Here is a 22,575-nt window from a genome sequence, read left to right as displayed (position 1 = left end):
TGTTCCTCCTATTGTAATGATGCAAGCATGTCACAGTTAATTTTAAGGGTAACAGTTCTTTCACATGCAGCTATTATTAGATCCTCCATGTGTTACAATGATGTTTTCTTCCTGTTTAGCTTCCATAAAACAGTGTTACAATTTTTTTGCACATAACGAAGAAATATGTTGAACTGGTTTGTGATGTTTCCTAGGGTGTACTTCTCTATGCTCCTGAAAAAGGTGAAGAAGGGGTAATGGGCTTCCCAGGACAAAGGGTGAGTCACTCATTAAAGGTAAAATTCACCCAGCTGAATGCGCAAATCCAAGCTGAAAGTTTGCCTTCAGGAACAAAACACAGATTAACAAACTATAGAAATTATAGTTCTTCAGCCCAGCAGGTTGTGGCCAGCTCTGAATGCCTGATATAGGAAAGTGAAAAGGCCATTTTGAAATGGTAGTTGGGAGGAGGGCCCCACGGGACTCACAGGTATGCCTGTACCATCATGGGGAAGCCTTGTACATCTCTTACCTAAAGCTGTGCTCACTAACCACAGCTACTGTCCTGGTCTTCAGCACAGACTGTATTTCACTGTTCCCATCTTAGGTCTTTTCAGACCATGGCGAACAAACATGAGTTTGGCTCCGGTTACTTGTGACCCCAGAAAAAAGGCTAATTTAAATACTACTGCCTTCTAGCATCTATGGATGCTTTTGGGGGGGCAGTGTCTCTAAAGTGCTTAAACAGAGTCAGAACAATACTCGGCATACATTTTAAAAAATCTCAGCCATCTTTAAAATCTTCATGGTCCATTTACAATGTACTGATTCAGAGATAAAAATAAAATACCAGATTAGATTTCAGACCCGTTCTGTTTGCACCATACATCAATCTCATTGAAAAAGTATCTGAACTCTGACTGTTAGTGTTAGGGTTTCAAGCTGTCAGATTTACTTTATCTAAGAAATAATAATGGTTCTTAACCATTAGGATATTAGGATGTCACTTTATTTTGCTAATTTTATTGTGCCTTCATAGGGACTGCCTGGCATCAATGGTTTTCCAGGACTCAGTGGAGAAAGAGTGAGTATTTCATACAAGACTGTTGTTTCTAACACATATGCAGACAATCTGCTTGAAAAGTAAACTGTAGAGGACAAATTCTGCCTGTAATTATAATAGCTGGAGTCTAACAAATATCATCTGGATTCACCCATCATTATAATTTGGGGTCAGTTATTTTTCTCATCTGTGAGGAAAAAAAATAGCCCTATAATTAAAGTCTGTTTTGCTTAAAACATGAGCATGTTTTAAGAGCACTATGGGGAGGTGTAATTTTCATTGTTCCCATTCCTGCGACCATGATTTCTGTAATTTTCTTCCTACATGCAGAAATTTACTTTCTTGAATAGCTTTCTTCAGATCTGGCTGAGATGTATGGTTATCTTGAATATCACAAAAGAAGAAGAAGAGAAGGAAACTGATAAATATACCAGTTAAATCTCTGTCCCCATGGAAACACACCCAAATATTTAAAATAGCATTCTGTCAGACAGAGAAGAGCTCATACTTTCTGTTTGGTCTCAGAAAAAGACTTCTTCAGTCAGCATTAGAAAACAGTTCCATGAGGTATTCAAATTGCTATGGGATGCATGACTTTTCCATGCTTCTCCATCCTTAGTTGTTTAAGGATTTGTCCTGCCACCAAGGCATAACAATAATAACATGAAACACATGGGACATGAAAGTACTTGAAATACAAAAAATAACATTTGCACAGCTATTCAGTCCGATCACAAAACCTGGTGGTGTGGAAGGGAATATGCTATCAGTAATACGTATGTGGAGAGGCTGATGCAAAACCCGTTAAAGCCCACTAGTTGACCTTAACATAGGTTCATGTTCCAGTCAGAAGTGGTCAGTGGCTTCCCCTTATCGAGGGTGAATCTCGGCAACGATTTTAGCGGAAAGTACGTTGGCTTGGATGGAGTATCATTGTATAACGTGTGTATGAGAGGGGACAGCCTACTCGATGTGCTGTTCACAACGACCTCCTTTTTGTTCATTTTTGAGGAATTCGATTCTTAAGCAAGAAAGAAGGATGGTTAAGTCCTGCCTTCCCACAGATGAAGTCGCAGTTAATTAGGAAGGTGCTGCTGCTTCACTTTTAGACCACCAGCTCCACCTAGTGTAAAGAGGTTTTACACTCGATACTCAAGAGGCCCCTTTTCTGGTGGTGTGGTGTACAGTTGCCATTATGGAAAGGTCTCTGAAGCGTGCGGTCCAGTTTGTGGCATCTTGCTAAAAGCTGTGGTATTTGTAGCGCTTCAAAATTGCGTAAGTGACTTACAGAGCTGGGTATTAACAGCCAGGTTCTGTGTAGGAGTTGTCCTCACTATGAAACTCAGGAGATGCTGAATCTTTAAAAAGCTGGCTAATACTCTAACTACTGTGAATTACACAAATCTACTGGTTTCAGTGAAACTGTTAATTGATACCAGTTGATGATCTGGCCACTGTTTTCTACTAAAAGCTCACCTTTTTAACACTAGTCTTTTTCCAGAGTACATATGAACATTTTCTGTAGAGAACAAAAGTTGTCAAAGAGCTGAGTAAAGCACACAGAAGAGATCATCTCTTCCCTATCAGCATCACTGAAATCTGCATTTTGCTCTTGCACCCCCAGCAGCTGAAATATGCTGTCATGTCATAGGATGTACCGTGTTTTACCACACATGTTTTAATCCACATGCTATGGATGAAACATGCTATGAATGAAGTGGGCAGGATCTTAAGTATTATAACATTTGCTGGGGTAGGGATGGAAAATTTTCTCTGGGATACGGCATGCCCAGGGGTGGGAAGGGTGGATGAAGGAGCCTTCAGGGCTGGTCCTGAGTTCTTCTCATTCAGCCAGGGAACCCCTCTTTGACCAAACAGGCTCCAGCCACCTGGAAAACAGCAAAAAGGACCACTTCAGTGCTATTTCGCTGCTTGATGTTTGCATTCCAGTGAAAATATGTCCACTCGTAATCATTCAGACTCGTTTAGTCTTATTGCAGCAGGTTGGTGTGTTCTGGCTGCCTGGCCCACGTGTTTTAGGGTCAACTGGCATGGAGGGGATCCCCTTTCTCCTCCCCTATCCTGCAGCCTCCATGGGATGGTGTGAGTGTAGGTGCTCCTTCCATCTACACCACTGCCAGGGGCGACAGAGCCTGCGCCACAACAGGTCCCTCTGGCCTTTGACAGGAGTTAGGCTCGGTCCAAGAGATGGAACATCAAAACACAAGGAGACTTAATGGTATAACCTGAATTACTACACCCCAGGGAGACAAACTGATCAGTTCTGTTGCATAGTTTTCACACTAACATCGGAGGAAGCCAGCTGCTACAGACCAAATAATTTTATTCTCTCTCTGATAAAGGAAAAGTCAATCATTTTTGTGTCTATTACAGGGTTTTCCAGGATTTGATGGTCCACCAGGTGACTATGGTCCTAGGGGAAGCAAGGTACTGCTTTACTTCCATTTGCTAGAAGCAGTAAACCAGATGTCATTTTGCTTTCTTTTCTTTTCTGTCAGGTAATAACAATTGTGTTTGTCATCATTGTAGAACTGGTTATGTGGTTTGTTAACTTGAAATCTCTGAGATTTCTTAAAAGTCACATCAGTGTTTTTGCAAGCTTTTTTTCTTTGTGTTTCATGGGCATACCTTTCCATTTTAAAAGAAATTATCTAGAATAATGTGCTTAGATGCGATACTTCAACTTCTGTTAACAGGGCGAGCCAGGCGAGATCGGTCCTCCAGGACAAGTTTCCTATTTTCCTTCCCACATCCCAAGGAAAGGTGCGTCTTCCTTGCTTAGATTGCTTATCTTAGCTGCATTTTACTACCTTGTACATAGACTAAAAGCATGAAATTCTGAGAATTTAACTCCTTAAAAAGCTGTGGTTTGCTAAACTGTTCCACAAAGTATAATTGTCTTCCAAGAAAGTGCCCTAATCACCTTTTTCCAGGCAGGTGGCTTCTTTGTCTCTCCTGCTGAAGCTGGATTGCTGTACAAAAGGCATCCATGCATTCCTGCATCCACAGAGAAGACATAAGCAAAAACAGGGTGTGACTTTGTTGTCCAGTGAAAGGAAGAATGGGAGAGTCTGTCTTCTGCGCCCTGTTTCAGAGACTCTGGATAAAGTGCAGCAATGGCAGCACAGCAGAGACCATTGTTATAATCTAATAGTTAGAAAGAAAAAAAAAAAACCCACACCATTAAAAAAGCCTTGAGGAATAGAAGAGGATCTTTTTTCCCTCTTTTAAATTGACAGATTTCCTTTGTAATCTTTTCACTAGGCTTGTAGCACCCACTGTCAGCTGTCCTGCAGAGCTGTGGTGGCTCTGGCTGGCCAGACTAGAAACTCATAGAAGGTGAGATCAGTTTGCCAAGGCCAAAACCATTCCAGGGAAGGTGTCAGCAAACAGCAAGGATAATCACGTGCCATTGCCCCAGCTGGTGTCCTCATACCATTGAGTTTACTTGTCTTGTTGAAAGCCAGAGAGTCTAACAATGAGTGGTTCCCTTCCTCCCAGAGAAAGGGGGCAAGAGGCCCAAAACATTGTTCAAATCACCCCGAGTACTGTGCCACGCTTTTAGGAGCAGGAGAGACTGAATAGAGAGAGGAGGAAACAGGCAGGGGGCTGGACACACCATATGTCCTCTAGTATCATTGACCTTTGACAAGAGCACGATACTTTCTTCAGGCAATAGCTGGGCCCAGGCAGATACCTTTGGTGCTGGGGAGCGGAGGAAAGCTCACATATCATACATCTGTTATAATGGCAACTTCTTGTAGGAAAAGGAGGGGCTCTCCTCAGAGAGTTGGTCTTCTGTGCTTCCTGGGAGCAATGTAGCTCTCAGCATATTAGTAAGAACTGAGAGAGATTCTCCTTATTCCTGGGTCTGGTGGCTCCACACCATTCCTGTCACAGACCATGCTCAGCTCCCAGGTATTTAGGCTTTACAGAAATCTCTCAGATATATTTCTTTATTTAGACTGAGGCAGCATGAGGTAGCAGGGGTTTGCATTTCTAAAGCTACCTTTAAGAAATTATTGTAAATTCTAATATTCTGAAGTCCTTGAAGTTCCTAATTTTTACTTTTCAAGAATTGAGCAATCTGCAGTGTATCACAAGTCAGCAGTTATGGGTCACAAACAGCATCACACTAACATGTGTTTTGTGGAACCGGGGATGTCTTTCAGGTGTAAGAGGTGATCCAGGCTTTCCAGGTGTTTCTGGGCTACAGGGAGACCCAGGAGAGAAGGGAGATCATGGGCTGCCTGGTCTTCCTGGATTCTCTGATGGTAATATCCCAGGAACACATGTTCCAACGGCTTAACTTTATAGAGAGTTTTAACTGATAAAGGTCGGGGGTGGGGGGGAAATACATGTGCGGACTGTGGAATATGAGTGCAGAGCAGTAGATAACTAACTGTGGGGCAAAAACTGAGAGGAGCATTTTCCTTCAGCCTCAGAGGGGCTCTGGCAAAACAACTGAAGTAAAGATGATGACAGAACCTTGCTTCAGTAACTGCTATTGATTTTCTCAAGTGAAAAGTGTGGTTACCATTTTTGCTCTATGCTAAATATCTCCTTTTTTCCTTGCATGCTAAATGCAGTTGCATGAGCTTTCCCTTCTGCTACATTACAGCTCTTTGAGCAGTGTTGTGAAGAAATTGTTCTGAACTTCTTCCCTGGCTCTGTTTCAGTGAATGGGGATAAGCCAGGCTTACCGGGAGAAATGGGACCAAAGGGCGAAAAAGGTGAATTAGGATCTCCCGCTTATCAGATGGGCCCGCCTGGGTTTCCGGGTAAGCACGGCACACCAGGACTCCGTGGTCCACCTGGTCCCACTGGATCCCCTGGTAAGTGCATGAAGAGAGGTGATGAGAACTCACGGGAACATCTTTGCTTATTTTAAAGATAGCTGTTGGCAAGGCAAAGTGAGAAAGTAGATTGGGGGAATGAAACGAAATGGGTGGTGGGGAGGACACACAGGGGAAAAGTGTTGTATGCTCATCAATGAAGGAAAAGTTTGCATGGTTTTTAGACATTCCTGGCAACATTGGAAAGAGAGAAGGTCTGTTTTGGGCTGGGGGAGGGATAGGAGTATCAAGGAGTGTCTGAGAGAGCTGGATTTCTTCCTTAGCCTGGAGAAGAGAAAGCTAAGGGGAATCATACTGCTACCTTCCTCTACCTCTCAGAAGGCCATAGGGAAGATGGAACCAGATGCTTCACTAAGGACCACAGCAACAGGGCAAGAAGCAATGGTCACAAGCTGCAGCAAGGGAAATTCTGCTTAGATATTAGGAAAAGCTTCTTCACCATGAGGGTGGTCAGACACTGGAATAGGCTGCCCAGAGAGGTAGCGGACTCTCCGTCTTTGGAGATACTCAATACTCAGCTGGACAAGGCCCTGAGCAACTTGCTGTAACTTCGAGGTTAGCCCTGCTTTGAGCAGAGGGTTGGACCAGGTGGACTCCAGAGGCTACTTCTGACTGAGATTGTGCTATGTCCCTGTGAAAAGTACCATGCTGCAGTGCAAGAGCAGGAGTGGAGAAAAGGATGTTCAGGAGGTGATCCAGAGCAGGCGGTCTGTGGTACTGCAAAGTAGGTTGTGCTGAGAAGGAGGAGCAAAGGAATTCAGGGTGAGAGAGAGCAAAGAACAGCAAGGATCATCTGCCGGAGCAGATGGAAGTTACTGAGAACGGGTGTGGGAAGCTGTGAGAAGAGGGAGAGAGGAAGAGAGCAGGGGGTAGATAACAACAGGCTGGGTTAGACAGTAAATTACATTAGGGAAAACAGAAAAGGGCAGATGCAGTGCAGCTCAAAGGAGTAGGGAGGAAAGAGAAGAAAACTAGATCTACAGTAGATTGATTTATATTTTTATTTAATTAAACTTCTAGGTTCTCTCTTTGGATTAAAAGGACAGGAGGGGATGCCAGGTAGATTTGGTGTGCAAGGTTTCCCTGGGCCAAGAGGACAAAAAGGACCTAAAGGTAGGTTATAACAGATAACTGGGTAGATGATCTGCTATTATGCGTTGTGTAAAACTCCCATTGTATTCAGTCTGAGTTTACTGAACTATGACATGCTTGGGGACTGATGAATTTGATCTGGGCCTAACATAGCAAGGAAACATTGTGTTAGTTTCTTGTAAGAAAAAAAAAAAGTAGTACTTTTCTCAAGTATTTGAGAAACTACTCAAGTATTCTCAAGTCTGTATATAAAGTGGATACAGCTGAATGTCTATCTGTTGTGACAGAGCATTCTTTCTTCTCTTTCCAATCCTTTCCTTAGGTGAAGAAGGGGATTGCAGTAAATGCCTTGTGGGTGATGAAGTCAGAAGAGGGTCTACTGGCCCCCCTGGCCCTCCTGGCTTTCCAGGAACCCCTGGCCAACCTGGGAGGAAAGGAGAACCTGGTGATCAAGGGCCACATGGTCTTCCTGGCTACCCTGGAGCAAAAGTGAGATACTGGTTTCTTTATTTCATAGTTTTATATGCCTACTAGAAAAAAAATCCAAGCTATTCTCCGTGGAAAACTGATGAAAAGTACAATTTCTTTCTTTCTGTGCCACTTCAATAGCTTTCAGATTGCTATCTAGAAAATACTGAAAGCCAAAAATTGCTAGGATGGAGGTGAAAATAGGATGTTTTGGGAAGAGCGAAAGATTACCACATAATCCAAAGTCCACTTTCCATTGAAACAAAGCTGTTTCAGCAGAACCCTTTCAAGCAGCTGTAGTACTGAGTATGATCTAACCATCTAGAAGGGTAACAATTCCAGTAGTAACTTAAGGTTGTTGTTAATTAGATGCATATGTCAAACTGATGAAATGTAAGGTTCTTGTTTACGATACATTAAGTCTTCCTAAAAAACACCATTCAATAACTCCGAGAGAAAGGCTTTGCTTATAATTGCTTGCTTGTTATTTACACTTAAATGTGCTGTACTATGTGGCATGCCAACTGCATCATGGTTCCTTACAGTCAGAACTGACTTCAGGAAGTCACATCTCAAGATTTTAGAATAAAATTTTTGTAAAGCTGACCCAAAACTCATTTGGTTTGTGCGAAGATGTCAGAGCAAACATAATGTTTTCAGTTAGTGCTTTAGACTCTACTGAACATCAAAAAACCAAACTCACTCACAACTAGCTTAAGTTTGGGATTTTTTGGAATTAAAATAAAATAAACTTTGACTTGATTGTGGCTGTCAAAAAAAAGCAGAAAAAAATAGATTTTTCTCCTGAAATTTCAAAATACTTTTATGAAAAGTTCTACTTCCTAGAAGTCATGAAAAAATTGGCAGAAATATTTTTAAAAAGTTCAGTGTTGAAACTTTGGTTAAAATTTTTAAAGTTCTGCAAGGTTTTTTTGCCTTTGAAATGAAGAATTTTAATATCTCATCCCAGAATTTAAGTTACTGTAGAACAGACAGTAGTATAGACATATACAGACATAGCATAGCATAGCAAAATATCACTCACCATCAAAGCCCTGACTTTATCTCAGCTTTTGGTCTGCAACAAATTCAAAGTAAGACAATTTAGCTTAAGTATTCTTGGTCCATATTCTTAGGCAGAAGTGACTCCATAATTCTTTGAGCACATTCAACAAGTTACATATACAGACAATAAATATACTTAAACTACATCAGATCTATATCAGTTGAAAGAAAATAAAATTTTATCCCAAGCAAAGGGTATTTTTTTCTGGGGAGAAAGAGAAATTAGAAACAGCTATAAAACATTTTGAGAACACCTGTGTGCTAAATTGCATTATACACACCATCTAATCCTTGAAAACAAAAAAATCGCAATGTGAACACCATACTTCTAATTATGGTATTACTGCTGAAGATTTCTGCAGTTATATAGTCAGTGAAATAATTCAGCATTGTATTAAGTTCCTGAGATTTCTTTTGGCCTGCAAAAAGCAATGTCCAAACAAACATCTTTACCACGGTGTACAGATGTGGCTTTGCTGACCATTAAAATGCAGTTTGCAAATATGGCCCGGGTAAAGCAGGATCCTTACACACAACTCTGATCTCCTCCTTTAGACTTACAGAAGTGTGAACCTGTATTGTTGAGGTGACCTGCAGCTGAGATAGAGTTTCCACACATGCTTTTCACCCAAGAAAATCTTGGAGAATGTCAGTAAAAGGCAGTGATGCAAAAGACACCCTTTGAAATAATGTATGGCACAGGAGTATTTTAAACAAAAAATAAATGCATCAGTTACATCCCTTTCATTCAGTGTCTGCCCTGGAATTCAGTAAGAGGAGGCTAGGGAAAACCTAATACGTGTGGCTTATATTTCAGTGAGCATGAATGTAATTATTCAGAACTAAAGCTAACTGGCACAAAATAGTCAATGATAAATGAGTCTCTAACCTCTGGGCCTTGGCACCTAGCAAGGGTTTGGTCCTGTGATTGAAAGGCTCTTGGCCAGAAGCTAGCAATACCACTTTCAGATGGGCTGTTCAGGAGGAGGATTCTACATTACGCCAAGGGATCAGGAATGCCAGAGACTGCTCTTTAGCTTCACCACAGTTTGCCTTTGCAAGAGAGGAAATCTCCCTCCTTGGAGATTTTCAAAGCTTGACTAGGCAAGGCCCTGAGCAGCCTGCTCTAGCTCCAGCTGCTGGGTTGGACAAGGGACCTCCAGCTCCCCCTTCTAACCAAAACCTTGCCCACAGGTCTGTGGTTTGGGGCAGGTCACTTAATCACTCTGTGCCCAAGTTCTTGTCTCTGGTAAATTAAGACGGTGCTACTTTTCAGCCCCACAATGGTGTTGTGAGTGAGTCACAATCCACTGCCAGCTATGACGCTGTCCTCTTTTGTAGTGGTGGGCAGGAGGAACTGCAGGTTGATATAACCTGAGTTTTGTTTCCATGGTGCCAATGAGTTACTTACAGCATTTTCTTTAGTGGATAACACTGAATAATTTACCATGTTTTCTCCAATGCAGTTCTGCAGCTGCAGTCATCTGCAGGACTCTAGCTCATGGAAATCCACAGCTCTCCCAGTGCCATCCCCATGCAGAAGCTCCCCTACCATGCCACACAGACCTTGGTCCTAGTTAGAGCATATTAATAAAGATTCAGGCACAAGAATGGGATTACTGAAGAGGAAATAATTCACAGAAAGTAATGGGAAAGCAGTAAAATTTAAAGAGACTTTTTTTTTAAGCAGGACAGTGGAAATGCAAATCTTGATACTTATTTCTTAAGTGGTTCTGTTTCTCTTTTTTTTTTTTTTCAATGTATGTAACACCAGGGATTTTTTGGTCAAGATGGATTTCCTGGACCAAAAGGGCAAAAGGGAGATTCTTTGCACATAACTACTAAAGGTAGAATAAAAATTCATATCACTTGTATTTTGCTATTATTTATACCTTTCATGAGAGACTGGTCTCACAATGAAAGGTCTTCTTTAGGCACCAAAGGAATCCGAGGAGATCCTGGACTGCCTGGTATCAGAGGCGAAGATGGTTTCCCAGGCAGAGATGGATTAGATGGTTTACCAGGACAGCCTGGCCTTCCAGTAAGTAGCAAATACAGCTAAATCATTTCCACACTCAATTACTAATGCATTTAATTCTGAGGGGTTATGATCACCAGGCTATCCTTCTCTCACAGATAATGATGCGCAACTAGACCGTCTTTGCTGGTTATTGATATATTAAACATCAGGTTTACTCTCAGGGGTTTTAGAATAATCTTTCACTTTTTTTTCCATTTTATTTAAACTAAGTAGTAGTGTATAACCCATTTAAGCCAGCTTGTTAGTACTGAACTTCAACAGCTTTGTTACAACTGAGTTAAGGAAAAGAAAATTTACTGCAATTTTACATCCTCAAAATGTAGGTTGTGTCATCATATATATGCTTGATAGCGCCTCTCCTAACTAAATGTAGCCATCTAGAAGTTAGACATGTAGTCTTAGTTCGTTTTCTAAGCTCCTTCTGTAGGCAAAAGAAAAAGTTAAATACCTTGCAAGAGGAATTCATCTCGCCCATGATAAATGCTGTTGGGGCATGCTCTTACATTGTATTTGAAGACGGGCGAGAGCCATATCATCTGATCTGGATCATTACCAGTAAAGATGGTACTTTTTATTACTTCTGAGGATGGAAACATTTTCTAGTGATGTTCGTAAGATGTTGGTTTAATAGTGTAGAAATATTACTAGAGGAACAGACAAAGAAAAAATCTGCCCATTTGGGCACAATTTTATGACAGCTTTTCTCAAGGTCTCAGAAGTAAATGCCTCACCAGAAAATCTCTGGCGATGCATGTGGTTTCCCGAAAACCCACCTGCAGCTTTTCAGAAAGGGCAGTAAGCCTCTCCACAGCACTGATTCATATTGCCCAAGTGCCGTTCATAGGCCAACATTTTTAGGGGAATGCTCTCTCTAGGAGCACTTCTCTTGTGCCTTTTCTGCCATGGGTCCTAAATTAAAGTCAGATTATTTCAAATATATTTTATTTGCAATGTTCGTTTAAAGAGCTGGGATGCAGCACCTGCGGAATTATTGCCTATAAGATGTTATTCATGGGAGTAGTTCAACTGTTTGAGTTTTGTTTGTTTCTCAGCAAAGTCAGGAGTGACCACCTCCGTTCACTTCCCACAGGGTGATGGTATCAGAGGTCTCCCTGGTGATCCTGGTTATCCAGGCGAATTAGGCCCAAAGGGCTTTCCAGGAGAAGCAGGCGTGCCAGGTGAAGGACTTCGTGGTCCAAAAGGGTACCAGGGTCCTCCAGGTGACCATGGACAAGATGGAAACCCAGGACCTCCAGGTCTGCCCGGTCTGCCAGGAGAGCCTGGCCAACTAGGTACGAGACACCACTCTGTCTTACATCAAAGCCATGGGAGACCTTACTGAACTGTGTGCTGCATCTGTACAGCACACTGTTGAAAAGGTAGCATTTGATGGGGGGGTTGTGGGGGTAAAAAGGGATTGCTTGTATTAGTTGTCCAGAAATCTTAAAGAACAAAATAATTCAGAAGTCCCAGCAGTTTCTTGTCAGGTATTGAAATACCATGAATTAACATGTTAGTGCCAGCAAGTAACATCTTTCAGGTTTCAAGCAGGTGGAGGCAATGGAGCAATGTCCTGCCATTGGGGTACTCACAGGTGGTTTTCTCTGGGCTTCACCATCCAACATAATCTTTTAATTGACCAGAGAAGATCATGTATCTATCCTTCAGAGCTCTTCATAGTATTTCTGTAGTTTTCCAAGTGCCTTCCAGCATAAGAATGCCAGGGCTACATTCACAAGAGCTCAGGCTCAGAGTTTTATTGCTCAACTTCGAGGTGCCTGGCAGAATATTCAAGCCAGAGCAGGCACCTGCCAAACCTACACAGTGCATGGGACACATAGCCTCCTAACTCTGACAGGGTTAGGTTTCAGGCCTGGATCTAATTAATATATGGATAGAGAGTTCCAGTGTGTTATAGCAAATAGTTTGTGTTGTATGTATGCATAATACGTAAGAGAATACATTACCTGATGTTGTAATAGACATTGTTGGAATTGAGTGCATTTTACAATTTTTCTCTTTTAAATAATAACTGTCTTTTCCCATTCTTTGCTCACAGACTGTGGGCAGGTCACTGAAGACTTTTCTAGAGGAGATGGAACCGAGACAATATGGTCAGGTACGGTACATACAAATGGCTTGAATATATTTTAATATTTAGTCTTTTGCTGCTTTTATGGCTTGATGCTTTCTTTCTGATGTCTGCTTGGGATGCTCTTGATTGTAAACTATTTGAACTTCAGGTCACAAATAACCATGCATATCCTGTATGTAGCTCTAAAGTAATTTAATCAAACTGAACATATTCTAAAATCATTGCAGTTTTAGCTCTACAATTCAGAAATTCTTTATTTTATTGCCCCTGAGTGTTTATTGTGACAAAGTAATGATTACCATGCAACCTATAACAACAGTCCCAGAAATTAAGTGCCCAAGCAACTTTTTTTAGATAAGAACTTTGAGTGAAGATTTTCAGTGCAATTTGACATATAAAGAAAAAAAAAAACTTCATTTGTACCAAAAATTGACTTGATTGCTTCAGGGTATAAATTGCCCGCAGGGAAACAAAGTGTCTCTCTTACTCTGAAAAATAGTCACCCATGAGGTTGGACTACCCTTCCCATGCCTGTCTAACTGGAGCCATCATAGCCCCTATAAAATAGGCAGAAGAGCAGCTCTTGGAGTGGAGCTCAGCTTGAGTGCTCCCCTGAAAAGGCCACCCATGACCAAGTTTTTTTTAATGAACAAAACTTTTTTTACATTAGGGTTTTGCCTGTTAATTTTGTTCACCTGCTTTAATGATGTTGTCTCAACTGCAGGTGCAGAGCTGATGGGAGGCAGCATATGAGCACGTACGGTGCGACTAACCCTCTTTGTTTGCAGGTGCGGGCTGTGTGAGGCCACCAAAGGGATCCCAAGGCAAGCCAGGGCTGCCAGGAGCCACAGGTAACATTTTGTCTTCACCTTTGTTTCACACATACACTACGTTTTGAGGGAGCTCTTGCCAGATCAATTGAAGTTGAGCCTTAGCAGGCAGCAAGTTTTAGAAATGACAATGGAGGACAGCGTTACCTTGAAGCCGGCAGAGAGATGTAAGCAGTGAGCAGCCCAGGTCGCTGTACCATTCCTGAGCTAATTCTGCCTTTGCTAATGAGTGTGAGCCATGAAACACAAGACAGAAATGACAGCCCATTTGCTATTCCCCACATGCAAGTCTACAAGTTTATTGGTAGAGTATACTGAGGTCTCTCGGAGCTGACCAGATACCTCACAAGGAAAATCCTGTCCTCTGAGAGCAGGGTGATAAAAGGTTGCAATGGAGGACTGTGGCAGATCCTTCTTACTATTCCCCCTCGTGTGATATACAGAGAGTCTTCAGCAAGCGTGAGCCTAAAGTCTTTAACATGCCTTGGTGTAATGGCCCGGTTGTCTGCCGCAGTGCAGTTACACTGTCTGTAGCCACGTATGCCTTCCTTGCAGAGCTGGTCCACCATAGCCCAGAGGGACCATCTGGTGATCCTGGGCCTTCCCAGCACTGAGGGTTCCCCACCTCTTTCCAAAAGGAAGAGGAAGAGGAGTTGGGGACAGGGTCTGAAGGACTATGTGAGATGGAATTGAGAGAAACACAGACAAGGTGTGCTGAGTGGTCATAACGATTGACCTTGAAGAGAGAACCTCTGACCAGCACTGGTAGTTCCTACAAGCCTATGTACTCCCAGCCTAAGCAATAAAGCTGTTTTTTAGTAAATCGTTCTTGTTGCCAGCTGGTAAAGGTACTGACAAAAACCATAACAGGATCCTTCAGAGTTTGGGAAATGTAAAATTCTTGATGCACCCATTCCTGTGCCCCCTATGCTTTAGCCAAGGTCAGAGATCTGGACTATAAATTTTAAGGACAAGCTTCTTTTTTTTCCTAGCACAAGGTTTATTATGGCATGCATGAATTGATGGACTGACTTATCCCAGGCTATTGGATCTTAAAAGGGAACATTTTATCTCTGTTGAAAGATGTTGTGTATCTCTGACCTGTGTTTCCTTAGTCCTAATGCCTTAGTTTGTTGTTGGGATCAAGGTTGTTTTCTTTGCCATCTTTGTAATTTTATTCTGACTATGGTGATTTGTTTATTCCTTCATTCATACAAGCTTGAAGGTTTTTCTTTCAGCAAATACAGTCAGATTTAACTCCTAGCTGTAAGACTACTGTAACACAAGTGACGCTGTTTTCATGTGGTTTATATTTTGTAGTCTTGATTAGCTCTTTAACAAATCTTTCTCTGTCTTTTTCAGTTTATATGTTTTAGTACTTTTAAGATTTGTTTTGTATCCCTTCCCTCCAAAAACTGGAAAAGGCCCCTTGCTGCGCCCAGTGCAGAACTCTGTTCATAGCTGCCTTTCAACCTGACGCAGTTCTGGAGCAGGAAACACGGAAGGAACAGGACACATTTTACAGCTTTTCACAGCTTCTTGTTGCCATAGCTGTGCCAATCAAGTTTCCTGGAGCATCATTCCTAGCCACATTCTCCAGATTGACACAAAAGCACCAACACCTCCTTTACACTATTTTCGTTGTCCACTTAGAGTGATGCGGTTTTGTCCACAAGATTTCCTGCCTTCTTTTCAGCCAGGATGGAGCTCTGCTATAGACAACCAGGTCTCTCAGTGTCATAGGTGCTGATGGCACCCAGTATATCAAGCAAGGAGTCATCTTTATAGTCTCACACCCTTATGTCCTTGTGTTCCTTTGAAATTCCTGGCAACATACATGGCCCACCCTGAGTTACGTCCTGGTTGTTCAGTAGCCTCAAGACCTATGTGATCGCTCTTGAAGAAAATATTTAAATTGGTTTTTGTTTCAAAACATACAGCTAAAGTGCTTGCAAACTAAACATCAGTCTAAATAAGAACTTTTTCTTACTACTGTTTGGCATAACACATTAACACCAGCTAACATCGCACAATGAGTTACTGAAATATGTGGTAAGCAGTGGGTGCGTTCTCCATCTGCCTCCTTCTTTCTCTAACTTGGCTTTTTAATTAGTGCAATACTGAACAGAATGAATGAAAGTCAGTTATTACAGATGGGAAACAAGACCAAGATGGTATTTGGGTAAGAGGCACATTAGAATTTTTCACTGAGACCTGAAAGCCTAGGATTTTTCTTTTTAATTGCTTTCTGGGAAGTTATTGTTCGTATAAGGGAGAGAACAATAGTCTTGTACAGCACTGGGAAAATGCTATTCACACTGCATTGGCTGTTTATGTGCACCTTATTTGTGGTCTTTTTAAAGGTCTCCTTCTCCCCTTCACAAACAACAGCTAACACTGCAAAAAAACATGGTTAAATAATGGAAATTCAGAAAACTAAAATTGAAAAAAGTATCAAAATTTAAGTCATATTTTCCTTGGTTTGTCATAGTTAGAGATGGAGAGAAACTTGCTTTCAGTGTAATAAATAAATGAGTTGTAATTCATGGTGATGCTAAGCAACAACACTTAAAATGTTAAAGTATTTTGTTGACCTCCCTGAGCTGGGAACTTAAAGAGTTCAAGGAGCTGGGGAGGGTAGGGAAACAAAGCATTCCTCAGGAATTATTTTCAAAGAACTTTACTAAAAAATCTTGATCTTGGAATACAATGAATTAATGAGACTCATGTAATAAAACTATTGCACAAAAAAAGAAAAGAAAGATATATAATTTTGTAAACTTAAAAAAAGAATCCTACAAAATGCTTACAGGTTTTGAGATGTTAAGGAACAGTAATATTTGCCCTTACCCTTACTACATCACAAGGAAGCGAAGTCTCATTTTACCTGTCAGGAGACAGCTCGGTATGAACATGAGTTCAGTGCCAGAGGAACACTTTTCCAGGGCACAGCCCTTCTTTTACTACCGAAGCTATAGACCTGTACTGTTACAAATATAGTAAGTAGGCTAGTTAATTTGTATTCAGTTTCTAGGATGATTAGATCTAACCTTTAGCCTTACATTTCTGTTTCGTGATTACCTAAACCAGTCTGCTCTTGTTCTGTGATCAGTTTATCAGGGAAGGGAAAAATTTGTTCTTCCTACAGCATCTCATCTGTGCCTGTTTCTGTTGAGCATTCTTCTTTGACATTGCCTTTTGACCTTAAGCTAAAAGTCTTACTTTACAAAATATTAGAAGTCTCCAAAAGTCTGTGGGACTAATTGTTTTCACCCTAGTAGTCTCCATATCGTTAGTCTTTAAGTCATGTTAATCCACATTTGTAAGAGCACTTAGCCTAGATTTTTGGTCCATGTCTTGGGATCGTGAATACTGCTAAAGAGCTACAGTATAGTCCCATTAAATTTAAAGAAGGTTTCATCTTTGCATCCAGAAACACATCATGGTGATGTTTACCACTACCTTTTCTTACATTATATGCACATTTCTGTTTTGTTTGTTCAGATCACACTTTCTTACTTTCTTTTACGTAATTTAGGTGCAAAAGGTGCAAGAGGATTCCCAGGTGATCCAGGTCCAGTGGGATACCCAGGGCTAAATGGTACACGAGGCGAGCCAGGTCGGGAAGGATTCCCAGGTCCTCCAGGTATCTTGAAATAATTAGTCATTCTTTATATACTTTTGACCTCTTTACTACAGTCACTGAAACACAAAAACTTAATTCCAGATACGTTTTTACTTCTCTTCCCTTTGATGTTCAAACAAAAAATATTATACAAAACTGCTACTTTTCAAACCCAAAAGGATTTTCTGCAACTTCTATAATGATGAAAAGTAACATAAACACCAACCTTTTAGAATCTGCTTTATAGTGCAAAATTATAAACGTGACAGTAAAAATTCATGAAGTTCACATAGAAATAAAGAAATTCAATAACAAGATATTTCAGATTCCAGATGGAGTATACTCAGAATGATGGTGCAGAAAGGAAGAAAATACTTGTATTAGTATTTCTATTTAACTCTTTCCAGTGTTAGTATAAATTATACTGGTCATATCAAAGGTGGAGTACTAGCTACTCAGCTACCTTGCCTTTGGGCAGCTGTGTTTCCAAACAGTATTTGCAAGTGTTCAGTGCCTGTCATATTTTATGCTAGTCTGTAATAGGTACAGATTAAATCCAAGGGCTTCTGTATCTCTCCAGATGTTCCAGGATGTCCCAGACACGTCAATTAATTGCATATATAGTTGATCTGTTCATAGATAGTAAGTCAGATGAGCCTAAAATAGTGCCACTGCACACACATACAAGCTGTAGTGGATATGTTCACAGATCGTCAGACAGTCCAGCAAGAGTTACTGCCAGAAACTACCACTTCCCTGTGGTTGACCAGATTAATTTGGTCAGAGAAACAGGCACTGAGTTTCTTCTGTAGCACAATTCAGAAGCCATTGATGCAACTTAATTTAGGGGGTCTTTAGAAATTCTCTCCATTTATCTGTTTTCAAAGTCCTCAATCCTCACAGATACCAAAGTGCTGCAAACTTTCCCAAATGTAGTGCCCAGGTGCTGCTTCACCCTAAGGCAGCACATGACCTGAAAGTATTCTCTAGGCTTATCTACAGCATCTATAGTAGCAAAAGAGAAAGCAAAAGAAGAGTTGATGCATGTCCTGGTCAACAGGCAAGGGATGCATCATAGAACATGGCTCTGTGCAGTGTAGGGCAGGACCATGAACCTGTGTTTCCCCTGCAAAGCTCTGCAGAGTGCTCTAAATGCTAAATTAGGGCTCCCACACCATACAGCTCCCAGGCCACAGGGTGGTCAGCACTCAGACCAATTTTCTGCAGTATTCCATACTGTCTTTCACCAGTGCTTGGACTTAACTTCCAATCCAGGTCCAGTTTCCCAGTCCACATGAAGCCTTTCCCCTGTCATTTGTAGTAACAGGGATTTGTGCCCTCCCCATCATTCACTTACAGGGTGGAGGACAGGGATGGTGGCATTCCTTCGTGAAAAGCATGAAGCGATTGGCATTGGCCCCTTGAGATGTGTGGGGAACACCAACAGCAATGACTCATCTGGGCAACTCCCCCAGGTCTTCCCAGCTTACCAATATGCATTCACTCCTTATTTATTTTTTCAAATTTGACTCCCTGAAATGTCTTACCGCTGCTGCATATCAAACCAGGGTTTTGTGTACAGGAACTGTTTTTTTGCCCTTACAGAATAAGAAGTTTATAAAATGCTGCAATAGCCATGTCAAAATAGTTGCACAGAAGTAACTGTGCTTGGAGCTGTGGATCTTTTATCACCCAGGCACTAGGTATCCCGGGGGGTCACCTGTAAGTTCTGCCAATTTCCACATTCGGTCAAATGTTCTTATAAATGCTATGTGGTTTAAAACCATTTATATAACACTTTGTTTGATTCTACAGGTTTCTGGTAAGAACTAGGGGAAATTACAATAATATAAAAGGCATTATGATGGTGTATCTAGGATTGAAACTCCAACATCTGTAGTGAACCCTGTGATGCCTAGTCCCTGTTTTATTTATAGGTTTTACTGGGCCCAGGGGAGACAGGGGCCCAAACGGTCTACCTGGACTGCAGGGACACCCAGGCCTTACAGGAAAATCCGGTGCTCCAGGAGCAACAGGACCGAAGGGCTTTCCTGGTGACGTTTTAAGAGCAGCAGCAGGTTCCCGAGGCGATGTCGGGCTCCCCGGCTTCCCAGGGTTGAAGGGCACAACAGGAGATGAAGGAGTACCGGGAATTAGAGGTAACAGCTACTTCAAATAAAGGAATGTTTGAGTAAGAGTGTGATACAAATGTAGCAAAATTACGGAAATGTGAGAGTAGTAATAGACTGTGTTAGGATGCATTGGAGGTGATGATCTCACTGATGAGCCCAGCATCAAATCCCAGTGCCTGATGATCTCCCATCCCTTCCCCATCTCCCTCAACTGTTACCAATATGCCTGGCTCCTCCAAACACCTTCTGGAGATCCATTGCTTATGACCGGCAGTCCTTCACATTGCACTACATGAGATCAGCTACAATGGCATACCAGAGAACCAGATTTTGTTCATCTTTGTTATGTTCAGTTGTACTGTTAATTTTTCCTACTGTAGTTAAGGGAATGGTGATGTAGTTGTTATCCTGACTTTTCACTTACATATTGCATAATACTGAGATTGTTTCCCACGCCAGAAGATGTTTGGATAATACATGGCTTTGTAGAATAGTACATTGCACTAGTGCAGAATTTGTAAATTTTAACTAAGAGGACATGGGTTTTAGTAAATGTTAATAAGCCATTTTACCTGGTCAGTCTTCGGGTACTCAGGAACAAGAAAAAGATAACATTATAAACTTATCCATAACCGTAGGATGTTCCTTTTATTTCATTACTTCACAGAGCTTAAAAAAACGTGCTAAACTCCCTATAGAAAACAGAGAAAACCATAGTTTCTCTACAGAATCTGACTTTGTCACTCTCTGAATTCTGTGGAGAACTTTCAAAAGCACATGTGGGAATTAAGCATCCTGTGCTACACAGTTTCAGTAGCATTTGGACACAGTTAAATTCAGGACTGCTGATTACCCCCTTGCCCTGTTGTGGAAGTGAGAAAGGAGTAGTAATTGCGTGACTAGCTCAGAGCAAAGTGGTATATCACAGGAACCTGTTTTGGAGCCTCTTTCATGATTTTCAAAACAAATAAAAAAAGAAGAGCAGAGCATCATCTTATGTGAGTTATTTGAAGTGAGGAGAGCTGGTTTCACCTTCAGTAGAGCTCCAGAGTGAAGGAAAGGGGTGAAGGCAGCTCTGTGGCACTTGGCAAGTTTAAGAAAAGGCAGAAAACATCACTAACACTTCTGAAAAGGGGAAGAAATTCAAGGTAAAACATGGATTGAAAAGGGAAAAAATTGTGTGACGTCGTACCTTCTTTCTAAGCATTTCTGTGGAACTAAATTTTCAGTAATAACAAAAAATAAGTACAGTGAAAAGAAGCAGTGTTACTAGTTTGTCTGTTCTTGATTTATTTTACAGTTCTGACAGAATGGTTCCAAAAAAAGCATGTGAATTTTTGTATGAGTCATATTTTTTTTAGTTTTATATGAAGTGGCTAGTGATTCCTTTGTATCATCTATGCCACTTAAACTACTAACCCCTCAGAATAGAGAGCTAAAGCCTTGTTGTGTTTAGCTCCTGTTGGCAACCAGGCACCACACAGCTGCTCACTCACCCTCCCCGCCCCCCGGTGGGATGGGGGTGAGAATCGGATGGGCAAAAGTGAGAAAACTCATGGGCTGAGATAAGAACAGTTTAATAATTGAAATAAAATAGTAACAACAATAATAATAATAGAAATAGTAATAAAAAATGTAATCAAAAGGAGAACAACGAGAGAGAGAGCAGCAAAACACGGGTAAAAAAAACAACTGATGCAACTGCTCACAACTCGCCAGCTGACACCCAGCCAGTCCCCGAGCAGCGATCGCTGCCCCCCAGCCAACTCCCCCCAGTTTATATACTGAGCATGACATCATATGATATGGAATAGCCCTTTGGCTGGTTTGGGTCAGCTGTCCTGGCTGTGCCCCCTCCCAGCTTCTTGTGCACCTGGCAGAGCATGGGAAGCTGAAAAGTCCTTGACTAGTGTAAGCACTACTTAGTAACAACTAAAACATGAGTGTGTTATCAACATTATTCTCATCCTAAGTCCAAAACACAGCACTATGCCTGCTACTAGGAAGAAAATTAACTCTATCCCAGCCAAAACCAGGACAAGCCTGTATTCTGTTGTTGAGAAAACTCACCTATGTGACCTCAGTTATAAAGCACACTTAACTACAGTCAAGCCAATGGACCTACACTGATATAAAACCTGAATAAAGAGAAGCAGATCCACTTGGCATGGATTTTAAGTGCCATGTACTTTTGAGGTCTTGTACGCTGCTGCTTCTCCAATCTGAATGCTTTTAAATCTTGACACCCCCTTTGCTTTTACATCGTAGAGATGTAAATTTTCACCCAGTGCACTAAGTCGTGTAGAATCAGGGCCCTTTTGCTTAGGAATTTGTATGAATCTTGTAACAATGCCTTGTAACGACCTTACTTGAAAATTTTTGAGCAATAGCACAAAAACAGAACTCACCATCTGCCTTAAATGTTCCCATTCCTGCCTATCACATTTTAGAAAAGATACAGAGCATTATTTCAGTGGTTCAATCAGTGCTTGATTCGATTCTTATGAAGATGTATGTGATAAAGAGAGAGATCAGGAATTACAGAATTATTGGGGTTAAAAATAGAATAGATCTGCTCCATCTATATCCACCTGGTTCCAGATTGTTTCCATTCATTTGGAAGAGCCAGTCAACCTTTCTGATGAAAATATTGAGATCAGTACCAGTAATTTCAATTATTTTAAAACTAATGAACAGTCTTTTAATTTGCTTTTCCTGTTCTCACTGAATTTTCAGAGGAAAAGCATACCCTGAAAGACTAGTCCATACACAGAATTGATCTCTAGATATTTATGTTGTCTAATGCATGATTATGGTGTTTTAGGAGCGGATGGTAACCCAGGCTCGCCAGGACCCAAAGGAGATCCGGGGCCACAAGGTCTCCCTGGTTTGACAGGATTGCCAGGAATACCAGGAACGCGTGGATTCCCAGGGCCACCAGGAAACCCAGGGCCAGATGGCGGGCCTGGCTCTCAAGGACCTGTTGGTGAGGAAGTATTGCTGTCCTGTGTCACTCTTCCTGCCAGTTTTCTGTGGTGGGGCAACTGTACGGTTTCCACAGCAGAAAGTTAAGCTTGGGGTTGTTGCCGTGCATTAATTCCAAGCCAGGGAAATAACAGTAATAGCGCAGACACTGTGGTTGCAAATTGTGCTGGTATCACAGGTGGGAAGTAGGGGTGATGATGGTCCTCACTGGCAGACCTGCCGCTTTTCCTTCTATAGCCACCTACCAAGCCAGGTCAGAGCTTGCTGGTGGCAGACTGGCAGAAGGGAGCTAGGCAGTGGGAGTAGTCTTATGGAAAAGGGGC

The 22,575-nt window shown here is 41.5% G+C and overlaps 1 protein-coding gene across 1 annotated transcript in view; it reads left to right on the top strand.

Moving 5' to 3' along the window:
- Positions 1-22,575, top strand: part of COL4A2 (collagen type IV alpha 2 chain) — a 120,013-nt gene that overhangs the window by 79,145 nt on the left and 18,293 nt on the right. Inside the window, exons 13-28 of the mRNA XM_075717221.1 lie at positions 195-257; positions 1,019-1,063; positions 3,437-3,490; positions 3,760-3,826; positions 5,236-5,337; positions 5,743-5,898; positions 6,940-7,032; positions 7,334-7,500; positions 10,319-10,391; positions 10,479-10,585; positions 11,676-11,877; positions 12,645-12,704; positions 13,469-13,531; positions 17,049-17,156; positions 19,073-19,294; positions 22,092-22,253. Coding sequence (XP_075573336.1) covers positions 195-257; positions 1,019-1,063; positions 3,437-3,490; positions 3,760-3,826; positions 5,236-5,337; positions 5,743-5,898; positions 6,940-7,032; positions 7,334-7,500; positions 10,319-10,391; positions 10,479-10,585; positions 11,676-11,877; positions 12,645-12,704; positions 13,469-13,531; positions 17,049-17,156; positions 19,073-19,294; positions 22,092-22,253 — 1,744 coding nt within the window. The remainder of the gene's footprint in view (positions 1-194; positions 258-1,018; positions 1,064-3,436; positions 3,491-3,759; positions 3,827-5,235; positions 5,338-5,742; positions 5,899-6,939; positions 7,033-7,333; positions 7,501-10,318; positions 10,392-10,478; positions 10,586-11,675; positions 11,878-12,644; positions 12,705-13,468; positions 13,532-17,048; positions 17,157-19,072; positions 19,295-22,091; positions 22,254-22,575) is intronic.

This window comes from Pelecanus crispus, chromosome 1, assembly GCF_030463565.1.
Source record: "Pelecanus crispus isolate bPelCri1 chromosome 1, bPelCri1.pri, whole genome shotgun sequence".
Classification (NCBI taxonomy): Eukaryota; Metazoa; Chordata; class Aves; order Pelecaniformes; family Pelecanidae; genus Pelecanus; species Pelecanus crispus.
The sequence above is the reverse complement of the archived record's forward strand: the minus strand, read 5'-3'. Positions and strand labels throughout refer to the sequence as shown.